The following is a 22,593-nucleotide window of genomic DNA, read 5'->3' as shown; positions in this document are numbered from 1 at the left end:
CCTCTTGGATGTACACGGAGAAGTCCACTGCCGCCTGGGCGGCTGTGGATGGGCAGGAAGCTGGCCGTTTCTTCCCGTGAGCCGGAGGAGAATGGCCTCTATGTGGGCCACAACAAAAAGGCTTTTCTGCCAAGTCGGAGGGGGAGGAAGCAGCCAGCTCAGCCCTGCCCCAGCCTGAAAGGAGGCTCTGTTGGTGGCCCTGGGGTCTTCGATGTCTAGAACGTGTGAGGAGGGAAGGCCAGGGTGGTCAGGGGCCTCCTCATCCCTTCTGGATTCTCCAGCAGCATGGGGGTGGGGGTGGGGGCGCTGGGCTGCTGTGCAAGTCATTCTGTCTGGGTTCTAATCATCCACTTTCTGGCTGTGTGACCTTGGCCAAGTCACTTCACCTCTCTGAGCCCCGCTCGTCTCGGGAGTGAAATGTAAGCAAGGGAGCATGCAAGACGACTGGAGTCGTGATCACACACTGAGCACTCGCCAGCACTTGACAGCCAGTGTCCTCCGATCATCCTCCCAGCAGCCAGTGGAGTAGGTCATGTGATCCCCTCTACTGAGGTTTAAGTACCGGTAGCACCAGGGCTGAAGCCCAGGACGTTCTGGACTCTAAAAACCCCAAGCTGTGCAAAAGCAGAGGAAAAGAGGCTGGAAGGAAACACACCAGCTGTTCGCACTGGCTGGGGAGTGATGGCAACTTACCTTTTTCTTCTTTTTGTTTATCCGTAATGTCTTGCCTGTTTTACTTGGGAGTTAGCAAAATATAAAGAAACAAAAGATGCTGAGGGAATGGGGGGCTGGGAGGGGCCCAAGGTGAGCTTAGGTTACAGCTTGATTTAAAAAAACAAGCCATGTTAAAGATGTGGGCTTCTGCTTAATCCCGGGGAGGAGGGGGTCACTGGGGCTGCCGGGCTGTCTGGAGCTGGGGAGGGGGAGAGAGGGCCCAGGCGCTCCCCCACCCCTCGTGCCTCAGAAACTTCCACACACTGGGCCCCTGAGCAAGGATAAACTGGGCTCGTGAGATGGGCTGTTCCTTGAGCCAACGGGTTTCTTTGAGCTTCCAGCCGGGAGCTGGGGCTGGAAGTCTCCTCAGGCGGTTTCCTGAGGAGGTGAGGCCTCTGCTAAGTCTCCCCTCCGGCTACGGAAGAGCTCGGCGAGAAGGCCTTTCATCCTGTCCTCTCTCGTCCCCGTGCCCCACACCGCCCTTCTCCTGCCTGGTGACCTCTGGGCTTCTAGGTGACCCTAAGGCTTCAGGCAGGAGGCAGACCTGGTGGGGCCCCGCGGCTGCTGCCACAGGAAGGCTGACGAGGCAGCGTCTTGAAGGGGGCACACAGCTGCGGGGGAGGGTGGGCCTGGAGCAGGCTGGAGGACCCTACCTAAGGAGCTCTGGGGGCCTGGCCTGCTGCGTGGCTGAGCATCGCAGTCCTGGGTGCCCAGGCTGGCGCCCAACAGGACGGGCCCAGAGGTCGGGCGTGGAGTGCAAGGCTCACCAGCCAAGCTCAGACCCGAGGGCAGCGACGCCCGTCTCCTGCACTCCTGGGCATTGTCTGCCCCCTGCCCGGGGCGAGGTTTTCTGCTTCTTCGAAGAGGGCAGATCCCGGGTGGCCCCTCACCTTCTGGGCAGAGCATGTGGATGAGGGGAACTTCTGGAATCCACAGTGGCATCGTTTCTCATCTCTTCCTGTCCAAGCTGGGTCTTCAGGCTGCCTAGAACCAGTCCGGATGGGTGGGAAGGCTGGGTGGCCTGGACTGGTTATCCCACCCTTCCTAGATGTGCAGGGTGTGCGGGAAGCTGGGTGCCCTTTCTCACCATGAAGGAATGGCCAGTAAGTTCCCCACCCCTTCTCTGCCTGACCCCAGCAGGGCCACCCCTGGTCCCCTGCCTCACCCTCCTCTGGTCTATTGAGGGCAGCCGCCTCCCACTCTACCCGAGCTCTGCCCCTTCCAGGGCCATCGGGAAGGAGCCCCCGCAGAACTGTGAACGAGGTCTCTTTGGCATGGTGGGGGGCAAGTCCCCTAATCCCAGCCTGGACCACACCCTCCCCACCCTAGTCACCTGCAGCCCCTCCAGCTGTAAGCTCCAGCCCAAGGCCTCTTACAAAGGAGGCACACTCGCGCCGGCCGTACGATTTAATCAGTGCAGATTATTTACAGAAAGAAACGTATGGGGGTGGGCACTGACCCCCTCCCTCCCCACCCCCCTTGGCTGGCTCACCGGTGGTTCTGAGGATGGAGCGGGGAGGAAGCTGCTGGACCTGCACTGGGGCCAGCCCATGAGGAGCCCCTCCCCGCAGGGGCCTCAGGGATTCTGGGCGGCAGACCTGCTTGCTCAGGGCTGCAGGGAAGCAGAGGGGACAGAGCCGGCTGTACAGTACCATTTCCCACAGCAGCCTCGCCTCCTGCTTACTTTGGGAAGGAAAAGAGGGAGGAATCATCTCCACGCTCAGGGCTGAGCCCAGGACGGGGAGGATCTCCAGGCTACCACTAGTGGGCTCTTCTGGGGGCTCCACAGCCCTGTCCCACAGCCTGTGTGAGGGGATGAGCTGCTGGCCTCTCCCTACCAGTGCCGCTGGGGGACAGGGAGCTGGCAGGGAGGAACACCCCCAGGCTGGTGGGCACGTGTCTGTGGACACCTACCGTGCCAGCCTGGGCACCCATCCGCCCGTCTCTCCCTGGGAGAGCCAGGACACTGGCAGCTGAGCCTGAGGCTGCTGGGGTTCTGAGACTTCTGAGGATGGTAGTGTGGGTGACAGAGGGAGGGAGGAGGCTCACGGAAAGAGCCCAGTCGGGTCACGGCTCAGAGAGGAGAAAGTGGGCGGGGGTGGAGACCCAGCCTGGGGCCGAGGCTGGTGCTACCCTTGGGGAAGGGGCCTCGGCAGACCCCCTTTGGTCCTTGGTAAGGCAGGCCCAGGGCCCCTTCTCCAGAGAGGGAAGGGGGTGTGGGCTCAAGGGGTCCAGGGGAGCTGGGGGCTGTTGGCCCTGTGCTGGCCAGGGGCAGGGTAGGTTCTTAGGCACAGGGAACCAGGCTGCTGGAGTTGTCAGAGGTGGGTGGGAAGGAACCAGACCTCAACAGGACTCAATCAGCGGGCCACCTCACCCTCTGCCCCCTCTGGCCTGGGGCTGCCACCGGGTGAAAGCTCTTTCTAAGACCACAGAGACTCAGAGGGCTGGAGACCAGTTAGGCCCCACCAAGCTCCAAAGCCAGCAGAGCCCTCGGTTCTGGCCCTGGTGCTCAGGCTGAAGCACAGCCCAGCAGTCCTTTGGCCACTCTTCCAGCCAGGCCTTCTGACCCTCTGCTCCTCTGGCTAAGCCAGAGTGGGTGGGAGCCTAATTCCCTGTCTGGTGCAGAACTCATTTAGAAAACTCTAACCCCCTGCCCTGAGGGACCGCCCTGGTCAGGAAAGTAGGAAGAAATGCTCAATTAGTGTGCAAAAAAAAAAAAAAAAAAAAAAAAAACTGGGGAAAAAAAAAAAAAGAAAAAAATGATGTAGCAAGAAACAGAACCTAAAATTTAGCTTTGTTGAATTTGGCTGTTAGAAAAAAAAAAAAAAAAAAAAAAAAAGATACCTGGGCATAAATAAACAAGGGGGCAGGCCTGGCAGGGATGTTAGAGGGCCTGGAGGGGCCCCCACCCAGGGGCTGAGGGAACCACTGAAGGCTCTGGATGAAAGGCCCCAGGAGCTGTCTCAGAACCACAGGCGCGGCCAGCCCGGCCCCTTAGCACCGTGAGGAGCAGGACGGGCTGGTGCGGAGGGTCAGACCCACTCCTGCAGGGAGCGCTTGCAGTAGAGGAGCATGCGGGGCGCGCCCTTGCGCTGCATCTGCACCAGCGCGTAGGTGAGGCCCAGGATGCAAAGCAGCAGCAGCACCGGCGGCACCAGCACCAGCACCATGTTCACCGTCCGAGTGACCTCCTCCATCCGCACCACCACGCGGCTGCCCCCGTCCTCGCCCGTCCCCTCCCCGAAGTCCCCCTCTTTGCCGCCGGGGCCCGCCTCGTGGCCCTCGTTGCCCTCCTCACTGTCACCGCCCGCCCCGGGCTCTGCACCCCCATCAGGGTTGAAGGGCGGATGGGCCACGTCAGGCCATCGGGGCCCCGGCTCCACGTGCTCTTGGCAGCCCATGAAGTCCCGCAGGATGGACTTGGGGTAGCCGGGCTCCATTCGCAGGCGCTCGTTGTCAAACTTCCAGTATTTGGTGCCCTTGTAGAAGTAGGTGTAGGCTGCGAGGGCAAGCAGACCGGAGAGGTGTCAGGCCGGGGCCCACCCACCGGCCAGAGACCTCGAAGAAGACCAGGGCGAGCTGAAGGGGCCCCAGCTTTAAAACACCATCCTTCTCACTTGCTTACCAACTTATAGGAGCCAGACCATGCTCAGAGAAGAACAGGGTTTAGGTCAGGGGCACGACTAGAATCCTGTGCTTCCCGGCTGGGCTGACATTGACTAGGGCAGCGCACAGAAGGGTCCGGTAGCCTGCTGGGTTGTGGGCTACAGTCAGGGGACCCAGGCCTGGCTTCTCCCGGCACCAGAGAGGCCAGTGTCTTGCTCAAGGCCACACAGTCAGCCTGCATCAGACCTGGAGAGGGGACTGATGCCGCCTCGGACCAGATCTCTGGTCTTGGGCACTCCACCCACATCCCTTTAACTCCAGGAAGGGCCAGGTTTGAACTACCAGGTGCGTCTATACTCAGCTGAGCACAAGGAGGTCAGAGCAGCTGCAGAGTGAAACCATCACGCATGGAAGCCGTGTGACACGCATGGAAGCTGTGTGACACGCACGGCAGCTGTGTGACCCACCCGAGCATTAGCAAAGCCAGCCGGGTCTCCCCTGAGGCCGAGAACCCAGAGGCTGAGAACCAGGGCTGATGGGTTTTCTTAAACTCACCAGAGACCCTGCTGGAGAAATAAAAGCCACAGCTCCCTGTTGCTCAGTTATAACGACAGAGATCATGCTTCCCTGCCAAGCGGGTAAGGGGGCACCCCGGGAGGACTCCCGCTCCCGTCGCTCTGAGCCAAGCTCACCGCCCACCCCCGCCAGGCTCAAGGCTCTGTGGGGATCGGGGCAGCTCTGAGCACCAGCTCTGGACACAGGCAGGTCTGGCTGGACTCCGTAACTTCCTCACTGCGGGATTTGGGGCCCTTTACGCAAGCTCTCTTTGGCCTCTGTAAATGGGGTAAATGGTAGCCTGGCACAGCTGTGTCCCCCATGCATTCCATCTCGATGCTGGTGACCTCAGGCAAGCCCTGTTCTCTGTGTATGGAGGAGGGGGGAGGGTGAGTGCTGGGTAGACTGGGAGGGGGCTGGCCCTGGTACCTGCATCGTTGCTCAGGAAGGCCCCTTTAGGGGAGGTGGGGATCCCCTGCCACACGCTGATGGGCTTGGGATAGCCGGGGTCTCCACGCTGCGTGTCCTCATTGAAACGCCAATACCTGTGACCAAAAGCACCGGGCTGCGGGCCAGCTGGGGCCTGGAGCCCGGTCCGCACAGGCCATGGGTTCTTTCTGGGCAGGCCTGAAGGTGGGGGCCCAGTGCGGGCCTTTTCCCTTTCGAGGGGTGCTCACCTGTCCTCTTGGAAGAAGAAGGTGTGACCTGTGGGCTCCCACCAGATGGCTGTGTCTATGCGGTCGTAGGGGATACCCAGGCCGTAACTGGTCAGTGGCTGTGGGTAGCCAGGCTCCAGGTTCGCTTCTCGGAAGAGCCAGTAGCGGCCACCTGTGGGAGGGGCGTGGGGGTGAGGACAGGCCTGGGGCCAGTGGGGGGTGTGCAGGAATGGGGCACCGGGAGGGATATTCTGGGCTCCCAAATCTGTTCACATCCATTACCACGCTCACCACACACACACACACACACACACACACACACACACACACACACACACATCCTCGTACACAGGACAGGCACTGACACCTACACACCCATGACAACATACAGCACAACTCACCCTCGCATCACACACAGTGGACACTCATGGACACCTGCGACACACCCATTTACACACACACACACATTGCCAGGTCACACCTGTACACACACCACACACAGTCGCACTGTATACGGCCTCCATTCCCACTTGAACATCCACCCCCCACACAGTTCTTATACAGAGAGAGGAAAGAGGGGGAGCCCTGCTTGGCCTCTGGGTCTGGGGGCTGCATCTCTGGGGCACCCCAGTGCATGGCCCAGGGCTCCTTACTTTTAGTGTGGACCCAGCCCTGTCCTCGGGGAGTTCCTGCCTGGTTGAGGCTCGGGCCAGTGGGGCTGGGGACACAGCTGATCCATCAGGGGTGCTGCCCTCGAGGCCCTCCCCAGGAAGGCAGGCTCCAGAGGGAGGGCTGAGGGGAGGGAGCTCCATTGTCTCCACAGACAGACTCAGGAATCCTGCCCCAGAGTGGGCTCGGGGACCCATTCTTATGAGGAAGGGGCAAGGAAGGGGCACAGGATGCAAGGAAGGAGGGCGATGGGGCAGAGGCCCTGTGCTGCAGAAGGTGGACACTTGCCTCCAATCAGAGCAGCCTCTGCCGCCCAGTCCTTTGGTCTCTGTCTACGTCCCCAACCCCTGCCTTGCTGCCAGAAGGACTCGTCTCCCCCGAGTAAGCCCACAGTGGGCAACAAGACGAGATGTGCACGGTCCTTCCCTCTCCTCCTCCCTCAGTCCCGGCTGGGTCAGAGGTCAGGCCAGAGGTAAGGGCAGGAAGGCCGCCCAGTCCCCTCCCTCCTACCTGCCCCAGCTCACCTTTGAAAAAGACAAAACGCCCATCTTGGCGCTCGTAGGCAGCACTGATGTCACTGGGCAGACCACGCCAGAAGTGCCCGATGGGCATGGGGTAGTTGTCCAGGACCCGGTTGTGCCGGACCCGCCAGAACCAGCGGCCCTGGGGAGGGCATGGGTGTGAGCGAGCATGGCAGGCTTGCTGCCTTGGCCTGGGGGGAGGCCCTCCTCAACCCACCCCTTCCCCGGTCAGGGAGAGTCCAGGGGGAGGTGGCTTAGGAAGCCAGGGTGGCACCAGGGAGAGAGCCGGGGTGGGGTGTGGAGTCCTAGGCTTATTGTACGATCCCGGGCAATTCTCTTGTCCCTCAGGCTGGTTTCTTCTTGGTCTAGGGTCTGATGGCTCCCCAGGGGCTGCTCAGTGAAGCGGGGGGTGGAGGCGGGGCAAGGGTCTGGGGGAGAAGTGGGAGGGTGCTCTCTGTTCTGAGCCTGGGCCAAGGGGCTGGGGAGGCACAGGCAGGGCCAGACCTTGAACACGAACATCTCCCCACGCAGCACGGCCACTGTGTCAAAGTCCCCGTCGCAGATGTTGGGGCCATACTGGTCGGGCCGCTCCGTGGCTCGAGGCTGGGCTGTGCGGGGGGGGTGGGGGGGGCCCGTGGCCTGGCCGGCCTGGCCGCCGGGGGGTCACAGTGGGAAGAGGCCGGGTGGGCTGTGGCTGGCCATCTGGGGTGCCTGCGGAGGGTGGCAGGGGGAAGTGAGGGGGTAGCCCTGGAACTCAGCCAGGATGCCAGGGTCTCCTACTTAGAGCCCTGGGAGCCTGGGGTCCCTAGCCTGGGGAGACCTGTGCTCCATGGGCAGCCCACCCAGGCAAAAGGCCCTATCTGGCCACAGCAGACCCCTCCCCCGCACGGCCATCAGCCCTGGGAGGACCTCCATCCTCCTCCACACAGCCCCTTCCTTGACCTCCCCACACTGGGCTTGGGTCACTGCGCCCCTGAGGCTGCCGCTGGCTCCACCCCCCTCGGTGATGTTCCCCTCAGGATGCCAGCCTGCTCCAGTGGAGGCTCCAGGAAACAGTGGACACAAGCAGAGGGAAGAACTTGGTTCCCAGGTGGCCAGGAACACAGTGAGGGCTGAGGGTGGGCACTGAGTGTGGCCCTGACCCACCGAACTGGCCCCCAGGACACCTCCCCGCTGGAGGCCTTCTCTGCTGGGGCCTGGTTGCAGTGGGGTGGCAGGGATGCCACCTGCCTCAAAGGCACTGGGAAGTGATAAACCAGCAACACTCAGTGAAGAGCCTGGGACAGGCACGGGCTGGGAGTGACAGTGGTAGGAATGGGGTCCTGGGACCCCAGGGACACCCTCGGTCTAATAAGAATATCACTCAGGCTGAGGAGGAAAGGGGGGCAGTGAGGGGCCCTGGGGCCATCATGAAAGCTCTGGGTGAGGGCCTTGAGGGAGGGCCAGGTCCTGGAGTTGGCCAGCCCTGGGTTTGATTTCTAGCACCACCATTTACTCACTGAATGATGTGGACAACCACTAATCCTCTCTGGGCCTCAGTTTCCTCGTCTACAAAATGGGGGTAGCAGTAGTACCTACGCCTCATAGGGCTGGGAGTTGAGAGCAGCGTGCAGAGACCACGGCCACACCCATGCCGCCCGCTCACCGTACAGCTGCTGGATGCCCCGGAGGTCGTCCTCGGGCAGCTGGAAGTTGTCAATGTCCATCCACTGGTAGAATGGTGCCATGATGGCGCTGGGGTTGCTTGAGTGCTCCAGCCCCAGGGCATGGCCCAGCTCATGCACTGCTACCAGGAAGAGACTGTTTCCTGTAGTGGGGTCAGGCAGCACAGTCAGCTCTGACCTGGCCCAGGACCTGGACACCCCAGACAGGGCTGGGGTGGGCTGAGGGGGCCAGAGAGCCTGGCCATGCTTTACTCTTAGAAGAAGCTAAACTGCTCTGACTTCTGGGCCTCTAGCTTCCCCATCTGGAAAATGGGTACGATGATCCCTTCCCTTCCCTACCACCCCCGCTTTGAGATGATGGGCAGGAGACTGAGACCAAGCGTCACTGCTCCCGAGGACTGCACAGGGGATGCTCTCTCCTCTGAGCCCTGAGGCTCCAGCTCACCTCCCCTGTTGTCACCCTGACCAGCTGTTCTCACCATGCAGGTCAGTGCTGGAGAAGGTCCAGGGCTCATCTGCATCGAAATGGGTGTCCCCGCCCAGCCCAGGGCCAGGGAAATAGGCGTGGGCCAGAAAGCCACCTGTGCCGTCAAATGGTGAGCTGTCGCCGTGGAAGCCAGAGGCAAAGAGTACCATGATGTCGGCCTCCTTCTGCCTCCGCAGCCGGATGTCCTCATAGGGTACCTCCTGGAAGACCAGGGGCGTGGCCTGCTCCCACACGCGGAAGGCCCAACGCACCGCCTCCAGCGAGTGGTACCAGCCCAGCTTCTCCGTGTAGTTCTGGATGCTGCAGGTGGGCAGAGAGAAGTGTGAGTGAACACAGGGCCTGGGGCTGCTGTCCACTGCTAGCACTCACTGGGCCGGGGGCGGGGACACATGGTCTGAAGGAAAGGGGATAAGATCTGAGCTGGTTCATGGACAATGCTCATCAATATCAACTGTTAGTTTACTTTGACATGAATTAAAAAAAAGAAAAAAGAACTAACGTGAAGCCAAGGAATTCATTAGGAGATCACTGAATAAGGTTGCAATGTGCCAAATAAGCTTATTTTAAGAAAGAAAAACATTAAGTAATTAAAAGTATAGGTGACACATAGCCAAGAGAAAGACCTAGAAAGTGGGATGCAAATGGCTGAGGTTTGGGAAACACAGGCCAAGAGGTTCTGAATGTTGGGCTCCAGGGTCAGGGTGACCTGAGTTCAAGGCTTGGCTCTAACATTTTCTGTGTGACCTTGGGCAAGTGACTTAGTCTCGCTGAATTTTAGTTTCATCACCTGTAAAGTGGGAAAAGGAGGGCAGCGCTTTCATCATGGAGTGCCTGGGAGGATTAAATGACTGAACTCAGGTAGAACATGGGCATATATGAGCCTGCACATGATAAAAGCCTGTTCAAACTCAGGACTGCTGGCTTCCAGAACATACCTCTTTCCAACATGCCATGCTGTTTCTCTACTACCAGTGTTCTGCAATTTAGTAGGTTAAATCTATGTATAATCCTAAAAGAGCTCTTTCTCCCTTTATATTTTACCCTACTAGCCATATTCTCCTAAAAACAATTCTATCATTCTTGCAGATAAATATTAAACAAATAGACCAGCCCCTAATAATAAGTATCTGTCCTTCTAGATTTCCACTGCCTTGAAGAGTATAGACTAAAGGCAACTCTGCCTCACACTTGACCCAAACAAAACTGTGATGCCTATAAAGGGTACATATTCTGATTTTTTCTTTCTTACATAATTTTATTCTGAGAACATGTAAATGTTAAACATTAACAAGCATCACACACACACACACAGACACACAGACACACACACACACACACACACACACACACAGCATGATGAAGCCTGTTACCTCCCACATAAAGCAAATTAAGAGTCCATGTGCTGGACAGATCTCCCTCAAAGATCACGAATCAACTCATGGATCATGAATTCACTCTGGCAGCCTGGGTCTATGTGACCCTGTGGGCTGCTCTTCCTCAGGAGATGGAGCTGCGGGTGGGGTCATGGCTGGATTGGAACAGGAGGGGGGAACCCTTGGGGCCTGCCACAGAGCTCAAGGCTCAGGGGAGTTTCTTGCCAAAGGACTCAGTGGAAAGGAGGAGGGTGCTTGAACCAGGGTCTGCGCAGGTGACTTGCTGCTTGCCTGCTTGCATCTGCCTGGATTCAGGCATCCCAGTCCTCCCTTACCCTTCAGACGCCTGAAGCCCCCAGTTTGCACTGGTGCAGGAGCCCATCTGGGCAGGTGAGGCCAGCCCTACGTTGCTGGCGGGTCAGGGGATGGAGGGAAGGAGGACAGAGCAGAAGCAGTTCAAAGGTCCTGCCCTTCTCTGGAGGGAGACTGCCTGGGGTGGGTGGGTGAGTGGGGTAACCGATCTAATCAGTATGGGAGCGGGATTGGCAAGATTGGACGGCTAGGCCGGACACCCTGCAGTGGGCTGCTGGGAAAGGAAGCCTTCCGGAGGAGCCCACTGGGAAGCCTGAGGCCTCAGGCCAGGCAGAGAGGGGCCAGCTGCTTCTGGAGGGTACCCTGGGGGACGCCACCCTGGGCAGCCAGGGTCCCTACCTGAAGGTCAGGTGGTGGTTGTTCCACTTCCTCCCGGTGAGGGCGTAGCGCTTCCGCCGCCGCAGATTGGCTTTCACGCGTACCCCGAACTGGTCTGGTACTCCACAGCGGGGCCGCTTCATCCACCTAGGTGCACAGAGCCTCCCCTCAACACGCCTGCCTGCTGGGCTCTGCCTCTTCCAGGCAGTCCACCGTCTCCCACCCTCCCCCGACTGGCCTCCAGCTGCCCCTTATATGGGTGTGGAGGGGGTGAGGGACTCTCTCAGCTTCGAGCTCCTCATCAGGAAAACGGTACAGTGACCTTGTACTGGAAGACTGGGTGCCCAGCAGTGGCTCTGCAAAGGTGAGCCCCTTTTCAGCACTATCACCCAGGAATGGGAGGAGAGTTACCCTGAGGCTTCTTATCCCTGATACCTTGTGCTCTGTGCGTGCTCAACAAGGATGTGGCTTTGGGTCACATCACCTCTGCCAGATTCAGAGCAAGGCCTAGCTGGGCAACCACATGTGTGCATGTGTGCTGCACCTCCCCATTCCCATGCCTGTGGCAGACATCACTAATCAATCCTATGCTCCTTGCTGCTGAACTGGGCTTTGGCCTCAGGAGCTTTTTCAACACTAGGCAGCAGGCAGCCATTCCCAACCAATCAGAGCTAGCACGGAGGATCAAGCCATATGCCATCTCTTATCTAGGCCACTCTTTTCTGGAAACTCCACATGCCAAGCCTTCATCAGAGCAGGCCAGAAGGAGGGCAGGTGCCAGTGGGGTCTGGGAATGGCCCGACCGAGGGACTCACGCCTTGGTCTCTTCGTCCAGCACACCCGTGATGGGGATCCCGTAGAAGCGCTGCATCTCGGCGAGGGCCGAGGCCAGGATCTGGGCGGAGCGCATGGTGGACATGTGGCGGCTGGGCTGGGGCAGGTAGCCATAGAGCCGCAGCCAGTTCTGCAAAGGAGAGGCCATGACCTGGTCAGCAGGTTCTGGCACCGCTACCTCCAAACATGCATGGCCTGCATCCCACCACCTCTCACCTCCACCACCATCACCTCCCGTCACCACCTCCCTCCAGGTGACCATGTGAGCTTCTGTACGCTCTCCGTGCTTCCACTTCCTACGGTCTGTTCTCACACAAGAGCCGGAACAAAAGGCCTTTACAAGTCAGGTCTGGTCAGTCTTCTGTCTAGAACCCTCCAAAGACTTCCCATCTCAGAGGAAAAGCCAATTCTCACAGGGACTACCTGTGAGGCCTCAGGGCCTTTGCACTTGCTCTTCTTGCTGCCTGGAGTGTTCTCCCCACAGAAATCTGCATGGCTCATGCCCTCATTCTCTTCAGATCTCTGCTTCATCACCTTATTGGAGGAGTGTTCTCTGACAAATGTAAAAAAGACACCCATCCGCTGTACCCTGTACTCCCTCTCCTGCTTCCCTGCACTTGTCACCATCTGACACCCTGTATGTTTCACTTAGGTGTTTATTATTTGCCTTCCTCCATTAGGACAGAAGCTGTGTCTCTGAGGACAGTCCACAGTTGCCGTCCTTATTACTGTGCCGGCCCCTCCAGGGTGGGGCCTTCTACCATTCCAGGCAGACCACTGGGGACCCTACAGGGTTCAGAAGCTCTTGAATTCTCACCAAGTAGGAAAACCCGCCCCTTGGTGCTGCTCCCCAACAGACCCTGAACCTTCCAGAGGGAAAGCAGGTGGGTTCAGGCCGCCCACCCAGGCCCAGGAGGGTGGGACAGGAGGCCTGAAGTCCAGTCTCTGCTCTGCCACAAACTCTCTTCTCTCCGGGCCTGAGTGTCCTCGTGTGCAAAATGGGAGCCATGGGGTTGTCAGGGAGTGGGGTGAGAGAGATGGACCTGGGGAAAGCAGCTGGGACACAGTGGGGGTGCCCGTCCCCTTCAAGACTTGCTGGGCAAGTCTTTTCATCCATCTACCCCCATCTGTCTGTGTGTCGGCCCACCCAGCCAGCCAGCCTGCCAAGTGTTTCTGAGCACCCTGTCTGTGCTGGAGGCCATGGAGGAGGCGGCTGAAGTGTCCTGACCTCCAGGGGTTTATGATCTCCTTGGGGAGACCCGGTGCACACGCAGAGTGAGGAATTCACGGTGGCAAGTCTGTGAGCAGACAGGACCACTGCAGTCAAAACCGGTGGACGGGATCCCCAGTGAGCCAAGCTGAGTGGTGGTAAGGAAGGGAACTCTGCCCTGCCCACCTGGTGCCCCCAAGGCCACGAGAACATGGTGACCACTGTGGGAGGCTGGTGAGCAGAGGCCAGGGACTGCTGTGGGCCTGGGCTACATGGAAGCATGTCCTTTGAACCCTTCCTTGTCTATCTTTGGTCTCTGGAAACCCCCAGAGTGAGGGGACCTAAAGGCCTGCTCTCTGAGACACTCTGGAAGGTGAGGGCTGCACATCAAGGGCCCACGGGGCAGGATGGCAGCTGGACATGGTAGTTGCTCTGGGCTGACAGCCATGTGTCAGCTGGCCTGGGCCACGCTCACATCTGTCTGCCACCAGGGTCCCATCCAGCTCCAAAGGTTCTGGCTTCCCTCAGTGCCACTCGCCAGCCCAGCCCTGGCACCTGCCCAGGCCCCTGGTATGGATGGGTTGCCCACACAGCCCGGCTCAGCACCGCCCAGGCTGCTGCTGGAGGGAGCAGAGGCTGAGCCAACGAGGGCAGCGCGGGGAGACTGCCAGAGCCTGAGGATGCCCAGCCACAACTTCGAGGCCTCGCAGGACAACGCAGCAGACACCGAGTTGAGAAACGACCACGGCTCTGGGTACAGATCCTGGCCCAGCCACTTTGCTCGCTGTGCCTCAGTCCGTAAAAGGGGGTTGAATCAAGACCTGCCTCATCTCATGGATTTCTGTGAAGATGAAATGGGCAAGTCCACAGGAGCCCTTGGCACTGTGCTGGGCAGGGGAAAGTGCTCAGTCAACACGGTATTAATCACAGAGGCTGGTGGGGGCAGGGGCACTGCCCGGTTGTTCCTAGAGTGGCAGCCTGTTGTGTCGGTCGACAGGGTTGAAGGATCCAGGCTCCGACAAGGCAGGCTTGGGTGGGGGCAGGGCAGCTGGGGGAGGCAGGAGCACCCTGTGGCATCCCCCATGGACCCCCCTCACCCCTCCTGCCCAGGGCCCCCTTCCTTCAGTTCCACCAGACACTGGCAGTGTTATGGTCGCCCTCCCCATTCTTCCCAAGCATGGAAACCTTTCCTGAGGCTCCTGTGTGTCTGTAAAGGGGGATGTCCACCACCTTTAATGGACACGGTTTGCCTGAAGAAGCCTGGAAAGATCTAGAAGGTGAGGCTGTGATGCTCGGCCAGCTCTATCAGTGAAAGGAATCCAGCTGGAGGTGGGCGGAGAACTGGGGCTGCTGCTGACAGATGAGGGCACCTCTATATCACCTATTTGCATAAGGTAAAAATATCTTGGGGAGCGCAATCACAGGCCACCAAGGGGACTGATTAGCAGTGTGGCGAGTGACAGGAGGAGGGCAGGGCGGGGGAGGCTCAGGCTGGGGCCCTGGGGAGGGGAGGGAGCTGGGCCTGTCTGCAGTGAAGAGCTCCAGAGCCCGGTGGGGGATGGGGCAGAGGGGCCCCTTCAATACTGGGCACAGCTCAGGGGGCTGACGGGAAAGGCCCGAGGGTGCCTGTGGACCCTCATTCACACAGACAAACACCCTCTGAGTCCCAGGGAAGCCAGAAGCTTCCATCTCGGTATCAGCCAAGGCTTCCTGATGACAAATGTCTCTCGGCCACTGCTGGGTAAAAAGCTGAGGCTGAGGACTGGTGACATGAGTGGGCTAAGCTGAAACACAGCCTTGGCCCAGAGCAGCTGAGGCCCCGGAAGACAAGGAGCTGACTGAGCCCGCCTGATGGGCAATGTGCCAGTCAGTCTACACTGCCCGCGGGGCTGGGGCTTTTCCTTCCCCCGGTGTCCAGGAGAAGTTTCTCATCACCTTACTGCTTTGCTAAGTTCGACAAGCCCTGGGGGTGGAGGGGAAAGACCATGGGGGGCACAGGTGCATGGCAGGTGCTGCCCTAACTCCAGCCTCCTGAGGGGCTCTGCGGCCCTGGGACAAAATCGGGAAGCAATTCCCAAGGTCATGACTGACCCCTGGTCTCACAGTCGGGGAGGGGCTGTGCTCAAGCCCCTGCTGCTCCTACCGGTAAAGGCTGTCCCTTCCATATGGTGTCTCCTTTTCTGTCCAGTCACCTCGAGTCTCACAGGTGGGGTGAGCCAAGCAGTGAAGCTCTGTTGCTCAGCTGGGGAAACTGAGGCTCAGGGAGGTCAGTAAGCAGCAGAGTGGTGGGCCCTCCTCCATGAGGACCACTGTCCAGTGGGAGGCAGGTAAGGGTTCTGCAGAGAGAGCTCTGGGCCACGAGGCCCCCTCCTGCCTGCAGCCCAGGGAGGGAGGCCGCTGCAGGAGACCCCACCCACCCTGGTTCTTTCAGCCATTTCTTTCTCAAGCTCCAGACCCCATCCCATAAGTGTGTGTAGAGGCTTCAGGTGAGTGGTTGGCCCCAGGCAAAGAGATGTAGAGCCATCAAGAGTCTGAGGGGGAATTCCTGGCCCCCTGGCCCCTAGGAGAGGACATGAATGCAGCAGCCAGGGGCTGAGAATCTGCCAGACTGTCCACTCTCGTCACCCCTGTCCACTCTTGTCACCCCATTCAATGCTCACAAGTACCCCATCCCCATTACACAGAGAGCAAGTTTCAGAGAGGGTGAGGGGCCCACCCAGGGTCTCGCAGCTGGTCTATGGCTAGAACCGGAGCCCATAAGCAGTGCTATTGGACCAGGCTGTTTGTGAAGCAGCAGCAGCTCCTCTGGGCCTGAGGCAGGGGACACTGGGCTCTGGCCCTTCTCGGGAACAGCGCCCAGCACGGCACTGGGGGAGGGCGCCCAGCCCTCCCCACACTCCACATCTCCAGCTGGGTCTGGGCGCTGGGCCACGTCAGCAGGGCTGCCCCTCAGGACTGCCGAGACAACCCCGAGGCAGGCCCTCCCCACGGGGCTGGCGTGTCGGGGAAGGAGCTGCCCGATCAATACTGTGCATTAAGCAGCGGTGGGGGCAGGGTGAGCGTGCTGCTGCAGACGCATCCAGCTCCTTGGGGCTCAGACAAACCAAGCCGCCTCCCACCCGGCCTTATCAGACCCTGTGCGATAAGAAAAATCTCTCCTGGCTCTGCTTTGCTTCCCTCACCCACGGCTCTCTCTGCAGGCCAAGCAGACCCTAGCAGGGCTGCCCAGACAGGCACAAAAGGCATCTTGTCAGGCGCGCCAGCGACGGACGCAGACCTTTCATGGTGTCCTGAGGTCCTCACTGTGCCCGCAGACGGCATAACTAGTCTGAGGCCAGGGAAGAAAGGGGGCGCCAAGCCAGCCCACCCTGTCCTTAGTGGATCATTTACTCCCTTTAGAGACAGCATAGTCCATATTTAAGCAGTTCTGGAAGAACATACTTGCTCATTTGGGGCTCAAATCTAACCCACCCCCCCAAGATGGGAAAGTTGCAGGTGGGGAAGGGGCTCTGGGTGGTGGGGAGAGCAGGCCGGGTGGGGGACATCCAGCCAAGGAAGCAGGAAGGAAGTGGACGCCACTTCTTTACCCTGTGGCCTCCCAGCCTGCCCCGCACTCCTTAACCCGGAGGGAAAAGCAGCCCGGTCCTTCGGCCAGTGGACGGGCAGGGGTGGGGAAAAGGGTCCTGTTTGCTAGTGGTTTCGGGCTGGCCGAGGGCCAGGCCTGGGGCCTCACCTGGAAACCCCCTGTAGGTGTTGTCTCTTACATGGGGCTGCTTTCCAGGCAGAGCCTGGGTGGCTGGACAGGCAGGGGTAGGGCTCCAGGCTCACTCCCTTGGGGGCGGGCCCTGGCTCTACCTCCACACCCTCCTTCCCACCTGGCTCAGGCCCAGCAGGCTCCTGCCTGGCGGCACTTCCAAAGGATGACACCCTGGGCTCTGACCCGTAGCCTTTAACCCAGCTTGGGGGCTGGGAGCTCAGGCTTCTCTGCCACCACCCAGGCTGGGGAATCGGGTAATGTCTCTCACCTCAAGGTCTCAGCTTCCTCTTCTGGACAATGGGGTCATGACTGCACCTAAACTTACAGTTAATACAGGATTAAATGTGAAAATGCTTACAAAACACCCCTAGGCCCTAACCAGGATAGCACCAAGTATGTTGAAGGTGCTCAAAAATAACACTTGCTCCTCCATGGGCCCCACGTGAGGGGCACCGTACATAGCATTTGGCATTTTACACATAAACGCACTGAATTTCCCCAGTAACTCCATCCAGTAGATACTATTACTAGTCTCATTTTGTAGACAAATGAGAAACTGAGGCTCAGATGGGGTCAGTGACTTGCCCACAACAGCAAATGCCATGTGCTTCTCATGGTCACTGTATTTTGTCACCATTTTGTAAGCGCTTCCTATGTACCAGGCGCCAGGCCCATGTGTGGTGGACACGAAGCTGGGCTCCCACCCCTCTGGTGGGTGGGAGAAGCTGCTTCTGGGAGGACCAGGTGGTGTCCAGGGCTAAGGGCAAATCCTAGAGAGCAGTTCCAGACCCTGACCTCCAGGCTCTGTGGCTGTGGGGCATCTTTTGAGGGCTGGCTGATGGCTGGGATTCAGGTCCCCATCTGTCTGTCCAGATACTGGAGGTTGAGTTGGGTCTTTTTGCTCATTTCCTGCTATTCCCACAAGGGAAATGGGATCTGGTTAAGAGGCATCCCTCTTTGTCTCTCTGATCCAGGACCATCTCATACATCTCTGCTGTACCTGCCCGGGGCTGCAAAATCTGTACTACCTCCCCTAAAGGGCTCAGGCATCCCCAGAACCACTGTTCTTCTGGGGAACAGCCTCATATGAGCTCTAACTCAGCGGCGGCTTGTCCAGTCAGAAGGCACCTACTGTGTGCCTCAGGCCTGGAGTGTTCAGCTACCTGCAGGGTCCCAGGTCCTCACATTCATCTGTGGACTCCTCCCTGGGCCCTCTTTGAGCTGGAGAAGGATCTAAGTAGAGAGCCCCCAAGCCCTCTCTGCTTCTGCTGACTCACAGAACACATCTCCACGCCCAGGGCAGGGCTGGCCATGGGGCTTGACCCCTGCCCGAGTGGTCAGCTGTGTGAACTACATGAATGTTGGGACGATACTGAAGATGCCAACTGCCTTAATCCACCCTGGCTGCTATAACGAAAATACCATGAGCTGGGTGGCTCATAACAATATTTATTTCTCACAGTTTTGGAGGCAAGAAGTTCAAGATCAGGGTGACAACATGGTCTGGTTTGGTGAGGGCTCTCTTCCTGGCTGCTAACTTTTTGCTGTGCCCCCACATGGTGGAAGGGGCAAGGGAGCTTTCTCAGGAAGTTTTAATTATCTTTTCTTTTTTAATTTATTTATTTAATTTACTTTTGGTTGCGTTGGGTTCCACATTGCTGCACACGGGCTCTCCCTAGTTGCCGTGAGCGGAGGCCCCTCTTTGTTGCAGTGTGCGGGCGTCTCACCGTGGCGGTCCCCACGCACTGCGGAGCACGGACTCCAGTAGTTGTGGCACGCAGACTCAGTAGTTGTGGCTCACGGGCTCTAGATCGCAGGCTCAGTAGTTGTGGCACACAGGCCTAGTTGCTCTGCAGCATGTGGGATCCTCCCAGACCAGGGCTCGAACCTGTGTCCCCTGCATTGGCAGGCGGATTCTCAACCACCGCACCACCAGGGAAGTCCTCTCAGGCAGTTCTTATAAGAGCACTAATCCCACTCACGAGGGCTCTGCCCTCATGACCTAATCACCTCCCAAAGGCCTACAGCACCAACTTTAATTGGAGGTGGGAAGCAGTGGCCACCACTACAATCACCTCAAGCTGGCCTCAGGCAGAAGTCAAACTTCCAGCTGGGCAGAGGCGTCGATGGCAAGAGGCATCTGGACCAAGCAACAAAGGGGGCATGGAGGAGTGACCAGAACCAAGTGCTTGGCAGGGAGAGGATTTTCCTTGCCAGGCAGCATTGCTATTCTGAATTGGCATCAGAGAACATGGGTAGTATTTGGAGGGATTTGCAGGAAGTCTTCTAAGGGGGGTCTGGGTGTGTTTCTAGGTTGCTTCCTCTCCATCCTCCTTGAGGTGGGGCAAAGGAAGGCATCTTGAGTCCAGGGGTCAGAATAGGCAGGCCAGGTGATGCACACACATGGAGAACACACTGGGCTGTTCTCTGCAAGGAGGAAGCTGACTGACTGGACCCCAGGGCAGACCTAACACAGGGCTCCGGCAAAGGGCTGGGCATGAAGGGCACAGCCCAGTCAGATCCCAAGTGCCTGGCAGCACCAGTCAGCCCAGTTCTCTCTGGGTTTTGAAATAAAGTATGGAGAGCAGTAGCTTGTTAGTGATAAGAGGAGAACAGATTAAAAAGCAGAGAGGGAGAAAGAAGGCGAGAAGATTCAGCTTCTATAAGTTCCCAAAGACAAGTCCTCACATTAACCCCTTCTCTTCGCAGGTGGGCACGGGGGCCCCTGCTGCTTCTGCTCCAGTTAGGAAAGGGCACTAACAGGAGCACACGGTGGGGCCCCAGCGGCCAGCATGAAGGCGTGGGCAGAGACTGGAGCACAGGAAGCCTGGGGCTGCGGCGCCACAGTCAGACCTGAAGGTCAAAAGCAGAATTCCAGTTGACTCCTACCCCTTTTTTTGCTCTCCTGCTAAGCTGCCAGGTAGGGGCAAGGAGGTGGGTGTGTCCATGTTTTAGTGGCAGTGGCACCACACCTTTGAACTCTAGCGGCCTGAGTCACCTCCATGCGGAGGCGTGGGTGGGCTGAGGGCCTAGAGGTGTGTCTGGGGGGTAGGGGGAGGTGGGGAGAGCCAAAGCTTCTCTGGTGAAAAATCAAAGGCACTTAAGTGGAGTATGCGCTACAGCCAGAAAGAGCAAGACAGAAATCTGAAGGAGGGCCTGGACTCCCAGGTCAGGGAGGCCAGGAGCTACAGCTGGCACCTCAGTCAGGTGGGGCCTGGGTCTATGTGGGCCAGAATGACTGGAGACTGGGACCTGACAGCCAAGGGAGGGAGTGGGACAGGGCAGAGTAGCTCAGTGGTGGCTTCCCCAAGGAAGACAGCCTTCTCCAGGCTGAGGCCTGGCAGGCTGCCGGTGTCTACTGGCTCCTAGCACACGTCTGATTCCTTAGTCTGATGAGATGCCTCTGGTTTCTGCCCTGGGAGGGAGAGAGAGGGAGAGGGGCTGGCCTTGCCTCAGTTTCTAAGCTGCTCAGAGACAGTCCCAGCCATTGACCTGGCTGGAGGTCTGGAGCTGTGGTCAAGGACCAAAACCCTTCTCCAAGGGACAGAGCCTCTAGCAACAGGGTGCAGCCAGGCCCAGGAATCTCTGATGCTGGTTCTTGGTTAGCATGGACCTGGGGACAGTTTTCACAGCCTCCGGGCAAATGCGCTGGCTGCTGAAGCCATTTGACTCTTTAGGCCCAGATCCCCCCAGACTTGATGGGACTCCATGGAACAGCCTGTACTCCAAAGCCAACTCTAGGCTCTGGGATAGCCCACCGGTCTCTAATCCTGCATCTACCTTGGCTTCCAGCACTCAAGGGTGCCCTGTACTTTCCAGAATTTCTTCCCACAATAGCCCAACCCAAGTTTCTCCCGAGGGGGGGCGCTGCAGGTCAGTCACAGAATCCCTAGTCAGTGCCACACAGGCATAGGGCCATGGTCTGTGGCCCAGTGCAGGCCCTGGGCTTTGGGAACTCCCGCAGCTGGGAGAGGAGGAGGTGATGGAGAAGCAGAAGCAAAGGAAAGAGAGAACGAAGGCCCTCACACCACAGGTCCCAGTGCCCCAGCTCCTGGCCATCTAAAATGCCAAATCACAATGCCTGGCTACCAAATTCCAGTTTGGTCTGCAATTGCTTTGTGTGTGGAGATGCCGTTTCTAAGTATAGATTATAAACTCCTCGGGGGTGGGTCTATGACTTGCAATTCTTTGGTATTCAACTCCAGAGAGTGGCAGGTGGGCCCAAACAGCACTCTCTGCCTAGTACCTGGATGCAGGCTGAGGGGCAATCCCCACCAGCAGGGGTTCCCAGTAAGCCCCTGCCTGCCTGCCTGCCTGTGTGAATCGGGGGTGGAGTGGTGGAGCTGGACTGGGGATGGCCTGGGGTCCCACTCTGCCTCCTGCCAGGGCCTGGCTCCCTGTAGCTTTCCCTGGCCGGGCCGAAGAGGGAGGGCAGAGCAGGTGGGGAACTGGCTGGGAGGTGTAACTTGAGCTGGGAGGAATTCCCTGCCCTTCCTCAGTGCTTTTATTAAAGTAGGGCGGGGAAGGGCAGGCTTCCATCGGAAAAATCTCCCAGGCAGCCGGGGAGGTGGGGAAGCCGCTGAGAGCTGGGAGGGAGCACCGGCCTGGCTGCAAATAGAAACGGCACTCAGGGCAGCAGCCCGGACGGCAGGAGGCTCCAGGCCGGCGCAAGGGCACCGACGCCCCCGAGCCTACCGGGGAGGCGCTGAGGGGGGTGTCTCCCCATCATGCCAAACCTCTCCCCTTCTCCTGGGCGGGGAGCAGGGTCTTAGAAGTCGGGAAAGAACGTGTACGCTTTTGCTCTGGGTCAACGGAGCTAGTGCCCTCACTGTCCCTAATCCGGAGGACGGCGCTCGGCGACCCCATGGAGCCGGGGGCGCTGGCTGGACGCAGCTCTGCGCCAGGAGGCGGCGCCTAATCACCCACGGGACCGCTCCAGAGATGGGCCCCGGTAGGGACGTCTGCCGGGCTCCTGGTGAAAAAAATGTTCGGGGTCCACCCTCTTCGGCCCGGGCCTTGGCGTAGGGTCGCTGGTGGAGGAAGCGCCGGGTGAGACCGGGTCTCCCTCTTAGATGCCATCTGGCCGTGGCGCGGCTTGCGCGCAAGAGTCTGAGAAAGTCGCCAAAGCGCCCCCTCAACCCGAATGGGCTACCTCAGAGGTTCGCACCCCCTCCCCCTATCCCAGCCCGCCGCGCGAGGCTCAGTGGCACCCAAACTAGAGTCTATCTAGGCGGGAGCGCTGCCTGCTGTGCCCAAGACCCCCCCCCCACACACACACACAGAGCAGCCCCCTTCCCATTCCCAAAGAACGTCACCGTGCGTCCGCAGAGCTCTCGAGGAATCAGGAGTCCGGTAGGGAGGGAAGGAGAGGAGCAAGGGCTGGGGGCGGCAGAAGCGGCTCCCGGGACGCGGGCTGGGAAGGATCAGTGCCCAGGGCGGGGCTGTAGGGGTAGAGAGCGGGCGCAAGCCCTACGCCCTCCAGGGTTTGGGAAGAGGTGCACCACCAAGGGCTAGCTGGGGAGGGGCAGCTTGCCGGGTCCCCTTTCTTCCCCGCCCCCAACTCCGGTACTGGGGTTCATCTCCGCGCCCTTCCTCTCCACGCTTCAGGGTGCGGGCGTGGCTTCCTTCCCACCCCAAGTCCCCCAGCCCCAAGTCCTCCAAGCCGTGGCAAAGGGACTGGGCGAGGGGTCCTTACCTCGGCATTGACTTCTGCGTCCTCCGCCGCTGCGCCGCGGCCCAGGCAGCCCAGAAGCACCAGCAGCAGCGGCAGCAGTCGCGGCCGCGCAGCCGCCTCCCGGCCGCTAAGGAGACTGCCCGCCCAGCCCGGCCGTCCGGGCGCGCTCCGGTCGCTGCCCAT

The 22,593-nt window shown here is 59.2% G+C and overlaps 1 protein-coding gene across 1 annotated transcript; it reads right to left on the bottom strand.

Moving 5' to 3' along the window:
* Positions 1 to 3,541: 3,541 nt before the first annotated feature.
* MMP15 (matrix metallopeptidase 15) lies at positions 3,542 to 22,593 on the bottom strand. Its single transcript, XM_024747408.1, is given in 11 exon segments — positions 3,542 to 4,213; positions 5,305 to 5,420; positions 5,553 to 5,703; positions 6,725 to 6,863; positions 7,226 to 7,334; positions 7,336 to 7,432; positions 8,367 to 8,528; positions 8,865 to 9,172; positions 10,957 to 11,082; positions 11,751 to 11,899; positions 22,432 to 22,593. Coding segments are annotated over 11 exon segments (1,986 nt in total). The 3' UTR covers positions 3,542 to 3,746.

The sequence above is a fragment of the Neophocaena asiaeorientalis genome, unplaced genomic scaffold (genome assembly GCF_003031525.2).
Source record: "Neophocaena asiaeorientalis asiaeorientalis breed wild unplaced genomic scaffold, Neophocaena_asiaeorientalis_V1.1 scaffold438, whole genome shotgun sequence".
Lineage (NCBI taxonomy): Eukaryota > Metazoa > Chordata > Mammalia > Artiodactyla > Phocoenidae > Neophocaena > Neophocaena asiaeorientalis.
Note: the sequence above shows the minus strand (reverse complement) of the source record. Positions and strands in the feature narration are given on the sequence as shown.